Genomic DNA, 19,931 nt, shown 5'->3' with positions numbered 1-19,931 from the left:
ATCTGTACCGACAAAAACCCCAGGTGAATGACACACAGCAATGTGCTGATTATGATGGTGCTCAGCGGGGGCCTGACTGGGGTGTGGACAGTGGTACGAGACCTGGGGTATGTGTGCTCGGAAGGAGCAATCTTCCTCTCATTTCCCCTGCACCCCGCCTACCATTAAATGGAGGTGGTGGAAGGCAGGAGGAAGGAGAGGGAAGTGATGGGGAAGCCACTTCCTCTCACTGTACACACACACTTAGTGATGCTCCCCTGGAGAGAGCCTCTCTAACCATTGTCTTCCTTTCCCCTCCAGTCTTCATCTCATATTTATTGTTCTGTGCTAGGCCAGATGCTTCTCCTCTGCTGGGGAATTGCCTCCAGCAATCTGCAGCCTTCTCTATCCTTGAGGAATTTACAAGCTGAAACAGGAGACAGGAGACACCGTTGTGGTCATTACTCTTCCTTCTTGCTAATGCACATGGCCCCTATTGTGATTTATGCTCTTTACTTCCCATCTGTTTGGATGGAAGAGACTTCAGAACCATTCATCTTTAGCCATTGGAAAACACTGCTCTCTAAAAAGCCCCAGAAATGCCCAAAAGGCGGCAGAGAGAGGGAGAGCAATGCAGACCCCACCAGCCATTTAGACGTTTCAGCTTTTGTTTTGTTTTGTTTTCTGCCAGTCCTGGTTGACGTAGAGGAAGGGGATCGAAGTGGGGAAGACCTTGAGAAACCCTGATAAACAACAACGAGATGCTGGCCTACTCACCTGCTTTCCCGATCTGCACAGCCAGCCGGGTGAGCTTGCCCTGCAACACCGACTTTTCCTTCTTGGGCACCTTGGATATCTTCTTGTCCTTTTCCTCATTGTCGATTCCTTCCTGGCTGTTGAGTGGTTGGATCTCCAGAGCCACTCCGTCCTGGGTCTTTGCTAGGATGTACACATAAAGAGGACAGGTGAGCAGGCAAGGTGGTGGCTGACAGGCAAATGGGTAGAAATCCACACCCCTTCTGTCTTTTTCCTGGAATACACCACCTTGGGCTCCTGACATCAGGTCTGGCCATTCCCACCCAAGGCCAGGCATGGAACTTGCTTTCAACTCTCTATTACGGCCTTTGAAATGACATCCTAACACCTGTGGATGAAACGGGGGTGCTCTCAGATATGGATTTCCTCTCCAGTGGCAGCTTCCTGGTACCATGTCAGAGCGTCAAGTCAGCTTTATTCCAGCAGGGGAATTAATCACACCACTAAGTGCTATTACCAACAGCTACACTTCCTGGAATTCAGTGCTTAAAATAGTGAACCTTTATTGCAAAGAGGGGCTGAATGGAAGGCTGCCAGATGTTCCTAGGACATAAGGGTCCTGGCCCGCTCTGTTAAAAGGCTCATCTCTTTCTCTCTCTCTTGATTGTCAGGGAAGAAACAGACCCCTAGACCTCGGGTATTTTCCAGCTCCTTCTTCTATCAGTTGAAGGAGAGTGGAAGGTAATGCTCTTTTTTTCCCATTTGACAAATGCAGGGGGGTATAGAGAGGGGCCTGGGGTTAAGTCTTTTGCAGGGGAGGAAAGAAGTTAGTATGAGGGTCCTCTAAATTAAGAGAGAGCAGGGATAAAGACAGACATATAAGTGAATTTTACTTTTGAAAGAAGAGTGAAAAAGATTTAAAATGAAAGAATTATTTCTGATTAGCCCTGGCTCGCCAATGTGATGACGTCATACCTAAAGACTGCTGTGATGTGAGTTACTAAGGAAAAACACCTCTAGGAGTGTCTCAAGAGAACATTCTTGCTGTTCCCAATCCCCCTCCAACTTCACCCTGCAGAGCTCATCCCCTGGAAGGGGGCCCTTCCTGAGACGCTGTCTCCGCCATCAGACTCACAAATAAGACAGAGACGAGGTGTAAACACGGCCACCAAAAGAGAAACACACATCAGATCAGGAGGAAGAAAACAGACTGTGGCGAGAACAAAGAAAGAGATGGGTGCGAGAGAGATCCTGAGAAAGGGCTCTCTCCAAGCAGCCCCCGAAGATCAGCAGAGAAGGAATCCAGACCAGAAGAGGACACGGATGAGGCAGCTAGCAAGAGGAGGGTGCAGGGACTGCCCACCCAACTCCCTCCACCACAGTAAGGACCCTGAAGTCCCTGGAGCTGATGACCAGTGATGTTTAAATCAGGCTGAGGGCAATGAAGCAAAGAATTCGGCACTCTAGGAAGAGGTAAATCCTACACAACCCCAAGAAAAGCCTTAACGTGAGGTTCTGTAAGCCAACAGCAGAGGGTGCTGTTGTCCCATCTTAGACTGGGACTGGGCCCTATCTCTGCACCTTCCTCCGGATGAGGCATCTGGGCACAGCAGCAGGTAACGGATTTATGGAGAGGAAAAGGGAGAAGGCAGATGGCCTGGAAAGGTCTGATTTGAGTGTGGCAGGTAGAGATGGTAAATGAGTGGATGGAGAGGTTACCTTTGTTGCGATTTTCAGGGACTCCTTGTTTTTTACCTGTTTGAAGAAGAAAGAAAAAAGTGGGGTGGAGACCCAAAAGTGACTATTAAGAGATCGGATATCAGGATCAGTAGATGGCGTAATGGCTACGTTGCTGGACTCCCATACAGTCGACCACGGTTCGAGTCCCAGACCCGGGCATGTGTGCGTGTGTGCCCAAGATCCCGAGAGGAGAATGGAGGAGAAGGGGTTGCGGTATGGCCATCACCCCTGGGGGGGTGATTGGTGATTTCTCGCTTTCTGTCTCTCTGTCTTTCTTTATCTTTCTGGCGAGCGCATGCACCCTATAGCAGAAACCTCTCAAAAAATAAAAAAATCCAGAGATCAGATATCTAATGTGTTGGTCCTGCTCAGAGCCCAGAAGGGCAACAGCAAAGGGGCTGGGTTGCAGGGAAAGAAATCACTGGAAAGGACGTGCACATCTCCGGTTTCATTCATTGCTACCAGAGGCTCTAATGAACCCTTGGGATACTGGCCAAAATGCTCATGCAGCTGAGGGCACACCCACACCCGTGCTGCTTTCTCTGGAAGCATGTTTGCTGTTAGCAGGGTGCTGCTGGCTTGGAAAAAACGGGGTGAGGGTAAGGGAGCGAGAGGCTTGGACAGTTTCTGCCCAATGGCAAAGGCCCTGAAAGGCATCTCCATATCTGTCCAAGAGCGCCAGGCAAGCTCCTCCTTACTCATATGGCCATCACCCCTGGGGGGGTGATTGGTGATTTCTCGCTTTCTGTCTCTCTGTCTTTCTTTATCTTTCTGGCGAGCGCATGCACCCTATAGCAGAAACCTCTCAAAAAATAAAAAAATCCAGAGATCAGATATCTAATGTGTTGGTCCTGCTCAGAGCCCAGAAGGGCAACAGCAAAGGGGCTGGGTTGCAGGGAAAGAAATCACTGGAAAGGACGTGCACATCTCCGGTTTCATTCATTGCTACCAGAGGCTCTAATGAACCCTTGGGATACTGGCCAAAATGCTCATGCAGCTGAGGGCACACCCACACCCGTGCTGCTTTCTCTGGAAGCATGTTTGCTGTTAGCAGGGTGCTGCTGGCTTGGAAAAAACGGGGTGAGGGTAAGGGAGCGAGAGGCTTGGACAGTTTCTGCCCAATGGCAAAGGCCCTGAAAGGCATCTCCATATCTGTCCAAGAGCGCCAGGCAAGCTCCTCCTTACTCATCTGCGGTCGCTGTAGAAACGAACAGTCTCGTTGCCGAGAACGTGTCTCATTCCCTTTTCATTAACTGCCCTCCACTATATAGCTCAAGATGACCCTCCGGCCAAGTGGTAGAACTCCTTCTCTCCCCAAGGGAAGGAAAATGCAGAGGGGGACATAGATTTGGTTTCAGTATCTTCTCTCCTTCTCCTTCTGTCATTCCTTCCTTCAAACGCAAGGGCATGGCAAGGGCCGGACTAACGTCAGGGCAGCTATCACCTTTCTGTCCCCATTCTCCTAGCCGTGTCTCTTCCACAGAGAGCCCACAGTGGTCAGCAGAAATCCTGTTTCTTCTTCTGACCAGTTTCCTCTTGGCCTTGGGGATTTACATAGTCCTCACTGTTGAGGAAGACACAGGTGGGAGGAGGCGAGTGCTTGGAGGGCACCTCAGAATACCTCGCCAGCTCCTTTGGGGCAGCTCCTTTGGGGCAGGCTTCGTAACATCCCTTTACAGCCCGCTAGCAGACACAGGAATAGAGACTCAAACACAGCCTGATTTGGGCGTCCGGAGTCAGGGTCTGGTTTTCATCAGGGAGCCTAGAGAGCCAGGCTTTATATCCTTATCTCAGCACAGTCTGGATACCTGCACTCTTCATTCCAGCAGCTTCTTCCAACCAGGCTTTCCATCCTGCCTGTTCCCTCACTTCCTAGTTTCCACGGAGATAAGAAATAAGACAACCTCCTTCTGATGCCTCTTACCTTTCTTCTTCTTGTCTTCCTCGTCATCCTCACTGGCTCCCAAGAGAGTGAAGATGATTCCGGTCTGGGAGTTGACACCCACAGCAGTCACTACCATTCGGCCAGAACCTTCCATCACATGGGTGCCTACATAGGGAAGAAAATGAAAAGGAATATTATTTTTATTTTTTAAATATCTAGCCATGATTTGGTATGAAACAGGAACTTAGAGAGAAAAAATAGTCCCTTCTTCCCCCAAGGAATAAGGATACACTTAGCAGACAGCAGGACAAGGGCAGGAGCTGGGCCTGTTTCAAACAGACCAAGCAAACTATGGGAAAGGAAGAAGATGCGTCCAAATGCTTTAGGGTAAGGCCCCCTCCTCAAACCAGCAGAGCCTCTGAGGACCCTCCATACTGTGTCATAGAAACCTCTTCCAGGTTGCCTGATGTCTTGCATTTAGCCCACCAATATGCTACTACCCTGGTCAAACCAAAGGAAGGAGGCGGCCCAGGTCGGAGGAGAGAGCAGGGTCTGTACCCCATGGCTGGGAAGCTTGGCTGCCTGGGGAAGGTAGAATGGGAACCCGGGTAGCCAGAGGCTATACCTGAGAGCAACATGGGGTCTTTGTCCAGGGACTTCTTGACATGGTCTGATTCCCCTGTCAGAGAGCTCTCATCAATCTTCAGATCGTTCCCCTGGATGAGGATCCCATCTGCAGGCAGCAGGTCACCTAGTGCACGTGGGGAGGAGGGGACAGTGAGGGAGGGCAGGAAGAGCCAAGCAGAGCATGGGACCAATCCCTCTTTCAACACGGTCCCAGGGCTACTCCCTTGGGCACTACCTCTAGTTACCTGGAGAGCCTTTTGAAGGCAATGTCAGCTCTGTACAACCTGAGATGTTTCCTTTCCAGCCATTATAAATTCAAACTAGTATTGAGCCCCAAGCACCTTCCCATGGCCTGAATATTATACACGTTTAACCCGAACGCATCCGGGCCACAAATCCAACAATCTTTTGGGACAGCTATGACTTTCTTTGAAATTCTTTCCCATGACCTCCTTAAAGTCTACCCCGGCAGCCAATGCAATCAGGGGTCTCATCACACTGGGTGGTCAGTAGTTCCCGCCCTGCATGCTGAGGGCCTGCTCTGTGATGTGTGCATGTGGGCGGTGGCACAGGGGTGAGGACAGTGCAGCTCTCACCATATTTGACTTGGGCGATGTCTCCCACCACTATCTCGGCCACAGGGAGCTGGATGAGCTGGCCATTTCGGATAATGGAGAATTTCTGCTCCTGTTCGATGCGGCTCTGCAGCCCTCGGAATTGTTTCTCTTTGCTCCAGTCGTTGAAGGCGGTCACTAACACCACGATGATCACTGAGAACAGGATGGCTGCCCCTTCAATCCAGCCAGCTTCTGCCTCCCCTTCATCTTCTGGGCTACCTCTGCCCTGGCCACACCCTAACTCCGCGAAGGAAGAGAAACTGTCAGTGAAGGGCTTTGGTTGACATTAGGAAATGGGACAGTCCTGCCATAATGCCTCCAAAGTAGAGAATGAGGGTCAGAGGATAACATAAAACAAAACTCTTCAGTAGAGGGCCAGCAGGTGGCATGGTGGTTAAAGTGCCAGACTCCCACATGGCGGGCCACGGTTCGAGTCCTGGACCTGGTGGCTTGATAATCACAACAAGTAAATAAATAAATAAATGTTAAAAACAAAACTCTTCAGTAGAAGAGCCATCCTCTGAGAACATCAGCGGGATCGAGTACAACTATTTATGCGAATCCCAAAGGAGCAAGTGAGTCAATAGTACAAAGTATGTCAATGCAAATTACAGGCCTGTCACATGTAAATAACTTAGGATTCTGGGAAGGTTCTGGATTCTCATCCAGAGACCTCTGGAGAATGCCAGGCGTGAGAGTGCCCACGATTCAGGGCTGGCTAAAGTTGAGGGGTAGGGTGACTGGGGTGTCGGGACTCTGTGAGGTGTCTGTTTCTCAAGACCTCTGCCTTTCACTTATGGAAAAATAGATCAAGAAACTTACAAACGAAACAATAAAGCCTTGTGACCTCCTATATGGTTTCCCACAGTGCCGGACAGCTGGTGGTGGGCAGGGGGCACTTGGAGAAGCAGGGATTTTGTCAGTTTGGGTGATGATATTCATGCCATTCTGAATAAGGATTTGATGGGAAAAGGGAGAGAAACCCTGGAATGGGAGAGATTAGAAGAATAGCTTGCTAGCTACTACTGGGTCATCGGAAAAGCCATGTTGCGTGTTTCTTTTTTTTTTTGAGAGAGGTTTTCACTGTAGGGCGCGTGCGCTCACCAGACAGAGAGAGAGAGACATAGAGACAGAAAGCGAGAAATCACCCCCCAGGGGGGATGGCCACGCCGCAATCCCTTCTCCTCCATTCTCCTCTTGGGATCTTGGGCATGCAGGCACACGCACCCGGCCTGAGTTTTAAGCCACCGGGTCCGGGACGCGAACCGCGGTCGACTACGTGGGAGTCCAGCAACATAGCCATTACGCTAACTGCTGGTTCCCATGTTGTGTGTTTCTATGCAAAAATGCATTATGACATTTCTGATGACCCAGTAGTTGGCTTCCTTTGGACAGCCCACTCTGGATCATTCCTGGAAGGAGGTTTAAGCTATAACCTATCACCCCTAACTTCCCTTGCTTTCGGTGGAGGTAGGAAGAGCCCAGGTCGGAGTCCTGCTGGCTCGGCACTCACGTTCGTTCTCTCCGCCAGGGGGGCGGTAGAAGGACAGGACCAGGGAGATGACAGCCGCGATCTCCAGGATGATGAGTGTGACATCTTGGAGGGCTTCCCACACTAACTCTAAGAAGGTCTTGGGCTTTTTGGGAGGGATCACGTTCTGTCCAAACACCTGCCTACGTTTCTCCAGATCGGCAGGGTTCCCAGACAGACCTGCAAAGGAGACAGGGTGAATGAGTGGGTAAGAAAAACGGGGCACACAATGAGGGCAACTGAAAGACTCCTGGCCTCTGGGTCTGCCCAGTGAGATTCGATTAGGGGGGCCAGCCACTGAATTTGCCCAGGACTCAGGGGTGAGGAGCTTTTCATCTAAAAATGGGCAAAGTTGGACTAGCTGACCACGGGGTCACCAGACTCACTTGCTGCTCTTAGGAACCAGGATCGGCTGGTCCAGATGTGCATTTCCATCTGCTCCCCCCTAAGCATGCTCCAGGCTCCAGCCTGAGAACATAAACAGTATCATGCCTCTCTGGATTCACACAGAGCTTTGCTCTCCCATTCACATGTGAGTGCTGGTGTGGACGTGGACACAGAGTGAGCATTCTCCTCTGGCTCACATGAAGGCCAGAAGGGACGAGTAGCTTGAGGTCACGCAAGACCTCATGGGAGGCAGAGCCCACCCGTGTGTCTCGATTCCCAGTTCTGCGAGCTCTAGGGGCTCATGAGAGCAGAGGCTCTGCTGGGCTTCCCCACCAAGGGCACGTCCCCCTTTCCTGCCCAGCCCACAAAGAGGTGCTGCTACCCCGCCAGGTACTAAGCGTCAGTAGGTACCAACAGCAGCGCTGTGTTCAGCTGACTAACAGAACAACGAGCGGAGGCTGCAGCATTCTCAGGTACCAGGTGGTCCTTGACTGGTTGCATCCTCCCAGCTAACACATACATGTGCTCCTTGACCTGTGCGTGCACACACACTCCACACATGCCTCACACCAAACACACCCCACAAACACTACTTGCCACACACCACCACATACATACACCGCACGTGCCACTCCCACCACACACCAAACACCACCCACACACCCTACATACCACATACACCACACACTACATGCCATACACACCACCTGCCACATACACCACCATACGCTAGACACCATACACACAACACATAATACCACACACCTACCACCCGCACCACAAACAGCACCCATACATACCACATGCCGCATACCACACATGTACCACCCCTCACTACATACACCACACACCACGCGTGCCATATACCACAAACACTCCACTCCGTATCACATACACCACACATACCATGCCATTTACCACATGCACTCACATATATACCACACACCATGGATACCACGCACACATACCACACAACCATACGTGTACCACACACATCACATCACAGGCCACATTCTCCACTTACACACCTCACACCATAACACACACACGTCCGCAGAGGGAGAACAGAGAGGTAGAATTATCCAAGTGCCTTCCTTATCCCCAGGCCCTCTCCTGGACTCCAGGGCCATGTCTTCAGGGACGGCGGATGCTCACATGGCAGTCGGCGCCAGCCCGCCTTCACCAAGTCATTTACACTGCGGCAAACGAGTCCTGGTTTTGGCGGTGGCGGTGGCTGCTGGCTGCCTGCTGGTGGGTTCCCTACAGGCAGGGTGGGGCAAAAGTCAGCAACTAGGGAGGAAGAGGACACTCGGAGCGTCCCAGAGAGCAGGGGACAGCCGACGACGGGAAGCTGCGAGGACAAAGCGAGCTGCTGAGGCCAGAGAACTGGACGCCTCAGTCAACAGGAAGGGCTCTCCCACCAGTGGGAGGATCGGGGCCTGGTGAGAGGACAGACACCCACCTCCATCTCCCCTGAAGAGAACCCAATGGCAAGAGGAGAGGTTTGCGTTAGGTCTAAGAAGACCTTCGGAAGGAAAAGATGTGAATGTGGGAGAATAAGATACGAAAGGAGAACTGTCCACAGGGTCGGAGATGGCCTCACCCTACAAACAAAAAGCATCAGGGTCAGCTCTGGGGTGTAGCAGTAATGCACTGCTCGGGAGAAGCTGAAGCCCACATGGAGATCATAGTTCGAACCCCTGGCCTGGTCCATCTAAGACAGGCTGGGCACATGTACGGCTGCCCAGGATCCGACAGACTGGAGGGAGAGGACTCGGCATGACCAGACTCCGTGGAAGGTGCTCCTCTCTCTCATGTGTCCATGCCCCCACATTACCATAAATGAGAAGACAAAATACGGGGGAATATCGGAGAAGTACAGACACTCGTCTTCATGGGAAGACAGATGTGGGAGCCTGCCCGAAGGGAAAGTGGGGTCAGGGCATGAACTAACAACCACTCCTGTGCAGACCCCTTCCCCCTTTCCCTTTCTTTTCTTGAGACAGGGTCTCACCAAGTTGTCTGGGCTGGCCTCTACCTCACGATCCTCCAGCCTCAACCTCCCCCGAGTAGCTGGGATCACAGGCAGCACCATCATGCCCAGCGACTGAGGGCCCTATCTCTTGCTAGAGCTCAGGAGAAGGAACCGGGACTGGTTAGGGAAGTGGCTTCCTGCCCCCAGCTGAGCGCACAGCTGAGCTCTGCAGGGGAGGGAGTTTGGCAAGGCACTAGATGCAGGTTGGGCTCCTTCCCAAAGGCTCCCTGCCTCCACCACCCAGAGAAGTCAGGTTCCCAGCAGGAAAGACGGCCGGGGCCTGGGAAAGGAGAGTTTGGGCAGGGCGTCTGCATCCCCAGGCAGGCAGAGGCAGAGGTGCCAGCAGGCAAGGCCTTGCTGGTTCTTTCTCCCCGGGGACTGGAGACAGTGAGGCTGTGCCAACTGGGGATTGCTATGCTGGAGGGAAACAGGAGCCCCGAGAAATCCTTAATCTACCCAGGGTGTTTCTTGGAGAAGCAGGCTTCACAATAGAAAGGGCGGAGGTGATTTTCCCTCCTGAGTAAAGGTTAGTAGGTGATGGTGAGGGCAAGCCAGGTCTTCAGACATTCAACGTCATCCTAAGGGATACCCCTACAGCTTTCTGCACCTCCTCCCCAAAAACAGTCTACCAAAGCATCCCCAAAAGGGGCAGGGGGCAGGGCTATCTGCCCCTTCCTGCTCTCATATAAACACTTTGTAATTGTCCTTGACTCTCCCTGCAACGCTTTACCCATTCAGCCAATATATCCTCCCAGTGCTCCTTCAAATACACGGGGCTGGCTCCTTGGTGTGTGCTAATGTGTTGCTAAAGAGAAGTCAAATCTCACTTGGTGACTAGGGTTCAAGTCCCCAGCCCAGTCAACCTGAAACACATCAGGCACACAAACCAGTGCCCAAGATCTGGTGGGCTGGAGGAAGGGGGTCACAAGAGACTGTACCCCTAGAGGGGCCTCACCTCGCTTGCTCTCGTGTGCACGTGCTGTCATGACTAGAGAAAAAACCCACCCTGGTCGAAGCCCCCATCTCGCCTGGCTTGCTGCAGCCGTCTTCTAACTGGTGTTCTTGCTTCCACCCTCACTCTCTCCTGTTCAGTCTGTTCTCAGCATAGTTGCCAGAATGATCTGTGACCCGAGTTAGTGCATGCCACTCATCTGCTCAGAATCCTACGGTGGCTTTTACCTGGAGTGAAACTGGGTAACAAAGACCTGACATGGCCTCTAAGGCCCCTGATGGGCCGCCCAGCCCACAAGCCCTTGTCTCCTGCTACTTCTCCTTGTTCATGGAGACCCAGAGATCCAGCCCAGGGTTCCTGCCTGCTAGTGGTCCCTCTGCCCACCCGCCTCTTCACTGCCTAGGCCTCGTGCCCTCACCTCCTCAGGACTCTGTAAACACATCCTTTTTTTCATTAGGCCCATCCTGACCACCGTATTAAAAGGGCAGCCTTCTCTCCGGCACTCTCAGCCCCCTCATCCAGCTTACTTCTTTCCCTCCATAGGCTTCTCACCGAGCAGACTTTCTGACATACTCATTTATTGTCCATCTATGCCCTCCACGAGGGCAGGATTTGCACCTTTGTTCCTCAGGCCGACGACGTGCCTGGCACATCAAACACAGCAACTGTAATGCGTGCACTGAACGAGTGAGTAACATACCAGATCGCTAATGCTTACGTGGCGACCGCGTGCCAGGTGCTTCTCCAGGCACAAAGCTCACAAATCCCTGAGTGGAACTACAGTCAGCTCCATTCTATGTACGTGCAGACTGAGGCCTGGAGCGGTTACACGACTACTTGAGCTGGTAAGGAGCAGAGTCTATACCACCCAGGGGAACTGGACGCCAACCTACATGCAGAGGGGCTGGGGTGTGGAGGCAGCTGTACTTATGGAGGCTTCAACCTGGTGTGACCATCTTGTCCCTGTTTGCTGGGACTTGCCTGGTTGTAGCACTGAAGTTCCTGCCTCCTGGGAACTTGCAGTCCAGTCCAGGCAGGCAGGGACACTGACTGCCCCTCTTCGTGCACCAGGGCAGACCCACATGTGGCTTCCCCCTGCACCTAAGCAGCCAGCTCCCTCTGTCAGTACATGGGGTGAGTTAGTTGCATCTTCTCCCCATCCTTGGGGCTGGTGACAGAGTCCAGCCTGTGAATTTTTTTCTTTTTAAGGAGAGATTTTTGCTATAGGGTGCATGCGCTTGCTGAAGACACAGAGAGAGAGAAAGAGAGAAATCACTCCCTAGGGTGATGGCCACACCACAATCCCTGCTCCTCCTGGGATCCTGAGTATGCACACACACGTGCACTGCATGAGTTTCAAAGTGCCAGGTCCGGCACTCGAACCACAGTTGGCTATCTCGGAGTCCAGCACCATAACCCCTGCATCCACTTGCTGCCCCCAGCCTGTGAAGTTTATACTCAGTTTAAAGTTCCGGGCTGGTGCCATGCAGAGGAAGCCAGATTCCATGCGGCTTGAAAAACATGCTGCACATGTGTGTGTGTGCCCAGCAGGTGGGATGGAGGAAAATGGATTATGGCATGACCTGCTCTGAGAAGGGACCTTGTGTTCTCTGCATGCACGTGCAGCGCCCTGTGGCAAAGGGAAGAGAAACAAGTTCCTTATGATGGCTTCTGGACCCAAGCAAAGGAAGCAAGACCATTCTGGACAACGTAAGAGGTCAGGCCTTGCTCATGCCTAGATGACCTCAAAGTCACTATTTCTTCCTTTGGGCCCTTTCCTGCTCCTCTCTCTGCTCCACCTTAAGTTACGCTAGGCTGGAATGACTATTACCTTAAGAATTGAATTTTTCAGCAGGGCGGGGCAGGCTGGGGCTATGAGCTGTCCTTGCCTTGGGAATCCTCTCTGACATGTGCAGAGCCATGTGGGACTGGGAGCTCGGCCAAGTCCCAGTTTTGGGCTTACTCTTCCAATTCTTTCTGTCCCAGAGAGGCTTTCAGGCCCTGATCTCAGCAGCTGTAATTTCACACAAATACTAGTCCAGCCTAGGAAAAGGTTTCAGGCCCTGATCTCTGCAGAGACTTCGCAAATACTCGCAGCCTCCTGGAGAGGGGAAGGAGGACTTGGCAGGGAGAGACTGCTGGAAGCACAGGAAAAGGGTTTCCCCTAGAAATCCATCAGGAGAATGAGAGGAAACCTTGCCTTGAGAACACGAGGGAGAGTGACCCACCCAAAACCAGAGAACTTCTGGCCCAGAGACCGGCCTGAACACATGAACTGGGAGAGGCAGGGAATGTCGGGCTGTGGTGTCACCACCCCCACCCTACCCCACCCCAGTCTGAGGACAGCCTGGGCGGGTGGGCAGAGCTGGCAGCAGTGGAACATCTGTGTCCGCTGCGAGCCCAGGAGGAGACGTGGAACCCGGTGGCTTGACTCCAGCAGGGGAGGGCCAGGGCCAGGGCCAGGCTCCCTCAGATGCCAAGACAGACCGCGGAGATACCCCTTATCAGAACTAGCTCAGCCCCTGAGAGGGTGGGACTAGGGCAGACATCACGAGGGACTTCCCAGCTGTCGGAGTTATGATACCTTGCCAAAGGCGGCAGCAGGATCTTCTCCCACACAGAGAGTACGAGGGAGAAGGTTCTCTGGGCTGGTTTGAAGGCAGTCCTTCTGTGGTACATGGGAAGATCAGACACCTGAATACCTTTCAAGTCCTACCTCAGAAACCCTGGGTTAGGGGACTAAGGGGGAGGAGAGGCTGAAAATCACTGCAGGGGCCTGTGGATCTAGCCAGCTCCCACCGCTCCTCAAATGCTACTCTACCAAGGACATGGAGCCTTTCCCTGCGTCAGTATCTCCAGCCTAGCACACCCACGCTTGGAGATGTGCTCTCTCTTCTAGACTTGCAGCCCCTGCAGATAAAGCTCTCTACTGAAGGTCACAGCAAGCGGGTGACCGTGGAGAACAATGCTCCTGTCCCCGAGGCCCTGTGCCAGGTGGGCAGCTTCCTCAGACATGCCCCCTTCATCTGGCCCTCTGCTCCATGCCTCTTACGAAAATTCCAACTCTGGTACAGGGAGGAGACGCTCCCTGCCCTGCCACCTTCTCCCCTGACTGCATGCATGTGCTGCCAGTCAGAGTCACACTTCCAGTGCTCACACCTCGGAGCTAAATAAAAAGAGCGGAAGCCCCACTTTCAAGAGCGGACATAATGTCTGCCTCACTCAAGGAGGGAATGCCATCTTTTCCCCCATCTCCAGCGCTGGTTCAATGCAAGGCAACAGCAAAAAGGTTAAAAACCAAATTGAATCCAAAATACTTGCAAAGAGTCGCTGCTGACTGCCAAAGTAAACTGGCACAGAGGGTGGCAGGCCGGAGGGAAGGGGAGAAAGCAGGAGAGGCAGCAGGTTTAGCCACACTCCCCCATGGGGATCTCTCCGCCCCCTGCCTGGCAGCACTACGCCAGCCCAGCTGGCTCAGAAGCGCAACCCTAGGCAAGGAGGGGCTGGACAGAAAAGAAATTGCAGAGCCTGGGCTGGGCAGAGAAAGGCCACAGCTGTCATGGCCATTGGCCTAATTCAGCCTTCGGCAAGTAACTCAAACCCAACAGGGACTCCCGGATGCAACCAGAGCTCCCTGCAGGGAGAGAGGGACAGGGAGAGCACTGCCTAACTGTCTTGCCCAATCATCCACCATTCTGTAGATGCTGTCCCTCCCCAAGTACATGAAAACCCTTCCCACCTCCGACCAGATACCAGGTATGTCTTCCGCAAAGCCACTGGTCACAGTGCAGCCCCTTTCTGGCTGTCCGAGCTGAGCCCACCTCTGCTCTTCCCCCTCCCTTCAAGATATTCTTTGGCTTCAGTCTCTCTCACATCAATCACAGCAGTGCTGATTTGTCTGTCTAAAACATGATGGGCAGAGTGGATCCCGGAAAGTTAAGCCCTGTGGCCAAGCCTAGATAGACTGTTATTCGTATAATTTATATGGCATCCTTAATAGTCTTGGGGCAGGAGTTTAAGGTGATGGTGATAAGGCAGCACACACACAAAAGAGCCCGAGGACATGCTTCGGATCTCAAACTGGTAAGCTTATAGAACTTGATATTCTAGAACAGACTATAAGCTCTAAAGACAGAAAGGAAAACCTCAAAAAAGTCAGTCGCATGCATCCATCTGATGGAGTATGAGGAAAAGACTAGAACGTTTTATATTAGTTCATCTGTTTCTGTGCTTGCATGTGCGTGTGTGTGCGTGTATGTATGTGTGTGTTTGCATTTTACTTTTTGTACAGGGCACATGTGCTCATCATAGGGAGAGAGAAAGTAAGAAATCACCCCCCCATCCCCCCACCAGGAGGCATGGCCACGCCATGATCCCTTCTCTTCCAGTCTCCTTTCTAGATTTTGGGCATGCACACACAGGTGCTTGGTGTGATTTTCAGGCTGCCAGGTCTGGGACTTGAACTGCAGTCAGCCAAGTGCAATCTAGCTTCCTTAAGCAGAATATGCCACTTCCCTCAAGAGGCATATTTTGACAGGAACACAATTAAATTAATCTTTTAAGAGAGTTTTTTGTTTTGTTTTTTTTTTGCTATTGGGTGCATGGGTTAACCAGGAAGGCAGAGAGAGACAGACAGAAAACGAGAAATCACCCCCCGGGGGGGATGGCCATGCTGCAATCCCTTCTCCTCCATTCTCCTCTCCAGATCTTGGGCATGCACGCACACATGCCCAGCATGAATTTAAGCCACCGGGTCTGGGACTCGAACCGCAGTCGACTACATGGGAGTCCAGCGACATAGTCCAGCGACATAGCTGTTCCCAACACAATTAAATTAATCTTAAGATGACAGAGGTATTATTCTAAATCTTGAGGTTAATGGACCAAACTTCCTACTTGGGCTGACTGTTTTAAAACAGATTCTTTCCCTCTCTGCCCATTATCCTACCTAAAGAATCTCAGCTTCCTAAATCCAATAGCCACTCAGTAATTATGGAAGACAAAGAAGCTTGCACCTCATGCTGGAACACTTGGTAAGTGGCAGCAGTCACCAAAGAAGTGGCCGTGCCTAGCTTCCCTCGGTGACACTAGACCCTCCATCCCAGTGTTGGCCTAGCTCCTTCCCAGAAAACATTACTCTCCTTCCTAGAGGGGGCAGCTGAGGACCAACAGGAAAAAGTTCCACGGGGCAGGATACCCACACCCTTCCTCTCGTGTCAGTCATCCCCTCTTCGTACACACGAAGGGATACTGAAAAAATGAGGGCTATACAGCTCGTGCTTCCCCTTACGCCACAGGTAATTCTCACCCTGGATTAACTCAAGGCTTCTCCGGCCCATGAGGCCACAAGCTAGCAAGGGAGCTGCTCAGACGAAAAAGGCTGTCTTCTAGCCCGAGTCAGCCTAACTACTCGCTTTCTGGGGATCAGAGATTGGCTGGCTGGGCCTGGGGCAGGGAAAGGAGAAGAGACAATAAAAGGAGGGATGAAGAAATTGAAGTGAGGAAAGAAGAAAGCAAACTCAAAGGATTCCATTGGTGTAAGACGAGGAGCTGCAGCCTCGCTCCTGCCTCCTTTTCTTTCCTCTTCAGTTGTTTTATTTTTTTAACTTCTCATGAGTGAGACAGAGTAGCACCAACACAGTCTTTTTAAAAATTACTTTAAGAAAAAAACCCCTGTCTGTTCCTAATGCCAGAAGACGAGAAAGTGAAAGAAGTGAGAAAGAGATAGAGAGAGAGAGAGACACTGACCTGGTCATGCTGCAATCCTTTTTGCCTCCAATTCTCCACCCCATAAGGATCTTGGGCAGATGTGCCTGGAGTTTTTGTTTTTTTTTTTTAAGTGTTATATATTTTAATTATTATTATTACTGTTTTTTATATCGGCTATAGGGCATGCATGTGTGCCCACCAAAGAAGGACAGAGAGAGAAAAAGAGAAAGTGGGAAAGCAAGATGCCAGGTCCAGGACTAGAACCGTGGCCAGCCATATGGGAGTTCAGTGACTTAGCCACTGCTTCACCTGCTGGCCCTGTCTGGTGTTTTTTGTTTTTGATTGTTTTTAGAGAGATTTTTGCTATAGAGCATGTGCCCTTACCAGAAAGACAGAGACAGAGAGCGAGACAGAAGCTGAGAAATCACGCCCCCAGTGGGGATGGCCATGCTGCAACCCTTTCTCTCCCCTTCTCCTTGTGGGATTTTGGGTACACATTCACATGCAGCGGGCATAAGTTTTAAGCTGCTTGATCCAGGACTCGAACTGTGGTTGAATATGTGGGGATCCACTGACAAAACAATCTGCTGGTCCCACCTGGTACTTTTTAAGTCACACAGGCCAGGACCTGAATCTTGACTGGCTATATGGGATCCAGCTTCTTCTGCACAGCACTTAACCACTGTGCTAAAGGGCAGCCTTCAGAAGGGTTCTGTTCTAAGAATTATTTATCTAATTTTATTATTATTTAAAAATTTTACTATAGGCACGTGCATTCATGAGACAGAGAGGAAGAGAAAGCAAGCTGCCAGGTCCAGTACTTGAACTGTAGTCAGTCATGTGGAGTCCAGCACCTTAACCACCACACCACCCATGAGCCCTTGGGAAGGTATTAAGGTTTCCCCCTCATTTGAAGCCAGCTCCAGATCATGATCATGGGAATGCATGTTTCTGGTATACTCAGGGAGGTCTTTGGACATGAACCTGAACCTTCCTTCAGCCTCACAGTTTTTGTTTTATGGCTGACCCACCACTCAGCCCCTCCCACCTTGGCTTTTGTTTATATTTGGTCATAAACACTGTATACAAACAACATAAAAGAAATCTTGGGGCCAGCTCCATAGAGCAGTGGTTAAACCCTGTGCATAGGGAGCCAGATCCCATGTGGCTGACTGTGATTTGAATCCTGGCCCAAGTGGTTTAAAAAATATGCTGGGAAAAAAAAAACAAAAACCAAAAACCGAAACAAAACAATGCTGAGTATATGTGCACGCATGTCCCAAGTCCTGACAGGATGGAGAAATGAGTAGGGTCAATGGCATGACCATGCCCCAATGGGGAGTGGAAAGAGAGCTGCACTCGCACGCTCTCTCTCGATCTTTGCCTCATGTGCATGAACACACGCATCTTCTGACAATTAAAAAGAAAAAAAGAGATCGAATGCTGGTTCCATGGCCTAGTGATCAAGGGAGCTGGATACCAGCTCATCAGGGCACCTGCACATTGATGCTCTTTTCTCTGCCTGGGCAGCTACACAGCTTAGCATCACCCTCATCTGGGCAGAGACTCCTGGGACTTAGCTGCTCTGGGTCTCCTTTTCTTACCCCTTGATTACTCCTACACCCGGGGAGGTCACTGTTGGCGTTGGGGGGTGGGGGTAAACATTACTTAATGTGAAGGTTGCTTTCTAGCCCCCTGCCTCGCCAGCTCCAGGACAAGCCTTGTGCTAAGTCTTACATGACAACAAATCAGGATTCATATTTCTAGGGGACCAGCAGATGGCATGGTGGTTAAGGCACTGGACACTCCTACATGGCTGACCACAGTTCGAGTCCTGAACCTGGTGGCTTGCTTTCTCACTTTCCTTCTCTCTCTTGCTCTCATAAAATTAAATGAATAGTTACCCCCAAAAATGCATCAATTACTTGAAAAAAATTTGCATTTGTGATCTAAGGAAGCAGGAGTCTGGCAGTGGATACTTGAGCTCATGGTGGGAGACCTGGGACAGAGGCCTTGCTAGGGTTTGCAGCAAAAGCAGCACCAGCCATCATCCATCAGAAGGGGTGGCTTTCAATTATTAGTCTGAACACATGGGAAAGAATCCATGAGCATTATCTCTATCTCTATCATTTGACATCTGATGTCAAAAGAAAAGTGAGCCGTATGTTGGTTTTTGGGAAATGGAAGCTCTCTGGGAATCGGGAAGGAAACAGTAGTAGCTCTGGGGAAGGGTCTGGAAAACTGGAGGAAAGTCTGGATTCTACTGTTAGGAGCTCCTCAGGTCCAGCTATTTAGACTCCTGAGTCTCACTTTGTGAGAAACAACTGACCCAAGGGATCAAGAAGAACATAGGAAGGGATGAAGAGAGATCCTTCTTAAATGCTGGCAGTTGTTTATAAAGTACTGCATAATCTCAGTGAAAACAGAATTAGGACCAGACTCTTTAAGGTCAATGCTACCATAAAAGTGACCAAGGGACCAGCAGATGGCGTAATGGCTATGTCGATGGACTCCCATGTGGTCGAAGGTGGCTCGAGTCCAGGACCCGGTGGCTTAAACTCACTCCAGGTGTGTGTGCATGCATGCCCAAGATCCCGAAAGGAGAATGCAGGAGAAGGGATTGCGGCGTGGCCATCCCCCCTGGGGGCTGATTTCTCATTTTCTGTCTTTTTCTGTCTTTCTGGCGAGTGCATGCGCCCTATAGCAAAAAACGGGGGGCGGTGCCATAAAAGAAAAAAAATAAAAAAAAAAAAAAAAAAAAAAAAGTGACCAAATAAAGAACCCTAGCTGGCAAGAAGTAGGCAGTACCCCAAGGGTAGTCACTAGATACCAGCTAAAGACAGGGACTGAGCCTCATGAAGAAACAAGCACTGCTACCTTGACCAGGCCTCTTTTTGTAATCGAGAACTGAGTGGGGGGTTGGGGGACACTGTAGCATAGCAGTCACCCTGCTCTGTGAGGCTGACCCACACGGGTTAGCATCCAGAGACTTCCTGGACTCTCTGGGGACATGCACGCCCATGACCCAGGGCTGGCTGAGGCTGGGAGCGGAGTGCCGTGTGATGACCCTGATGAGACACACCTATCTTTCTATTCGTCTCACTCTTTGCCTGTCTTTCTCACTCACGGAAGAAATTAAAAAATGAACTGAAATAAAAAGGCCAGTGGAAGAACGGACAGTGGTTGCTGTCACACATGCAGTAACCTCTGCAGGTATGATAATACGTGACACTCCATAGACACTTGCATGGTGGCGAATATCTTTAGATACATGGGCTCTGTTTTAATCGGAGACGATTAATTTATTAAACACCTGTAAGTTTGGGTACGGTACATCTATTATCTAATCCTACTAACTTTGTGGGCTAGGTACTATCAGTATTATTTTCAAAGGAGAAAGTGACTCAGGGAGGCTGGATAAACTGCTAAGTAGTATTGAGCTAGTGAACGGTAGCACTAGTATTTGAACTCAAAGCCTATGAGAGAGCAAACAAGTTTAGAGGTATAGAGAACGGGGGGATGGGGGGACCACCGGGTGGCATGGTGGTTAAGGTGCTAGACACTCCCACATGGCCAACCAGGGTTCAAGTCCTGAGTCTGGTGGCTTGCTTTCTCACTTCCTCTCTCTCTCACTCTCACCCTCTATCTCTCTCTGGTCAAATTAAAAAATAAATGAATGAATGAAAAAATAATATTAATTATATAAAAAAAGA

At 50.9% G+C, this 19,931-nt stretch overlaps 1 protein-coding gene across 6 annotated transcripts in view; it reads right to left on the bottom strand.

The window, feature by feature from the left end:
- ATP2B4 (ATPase plasma membrane Ca2+ transporting 4) overlaps positions 1–19,931 on the bottom strand; it is a 120,039-nt gene that overhangs the window by 32,503 nt on the left and 67,605 nt on the right. For 4 of the 6 annotated variants that reach the window (XM_006159177.3, XM_027776020.1, XM_027776017.1 and 1 more), the window contains exons 3-8: positions 7,118–7,315; positions 5,584–5,841; positions 4,986–5,111; positions 4,400–4,525; positions 2,455–2,490; positions 757–918 (exon numbers count right to left, since the gene is read on the bottom strand). In XM_006159177.3, coding sequence (XP_006159239.1) covers positions 757–918; positions 2,455–2,490; positions 4,400–4,525; positions 4,986–5,111; positions 5,584–5,841; positions 7,118–7,315 — 906 coding nt within the window. The remainder of the gene's footprint in view (positions 1–756; positions 919–2,454; positions 2,491–4,399; positions 4,526–4,985; positions 5,112–5,583; positions 5,842–7,117; positions 7,316–19,931) is intronic. The other 2 variants (XM_027776021.1, XM_027776019.1) reach the window with 1 other exon arrangement.

Source organism: Tupaia chinensis, unplaced genomic scaffold, assembly GCF_000334495.1.
Source record: "Tupaia chinensis unplaced genomic scaffold, TupChi_1.0 Scaffold000627_1, whole genome shotgun sequence".
NCBI lineage: Eukaryota > Metazoa > Chordata > Mammalia > Scandentia > Tupaiidae > Tupaia > Tupaia belangeri.
The sequence above is the reverse complement of the archived record's forward strand: the minus strand, read 5'-3'. Positions and strand labels throughout refer to the sequence as shown.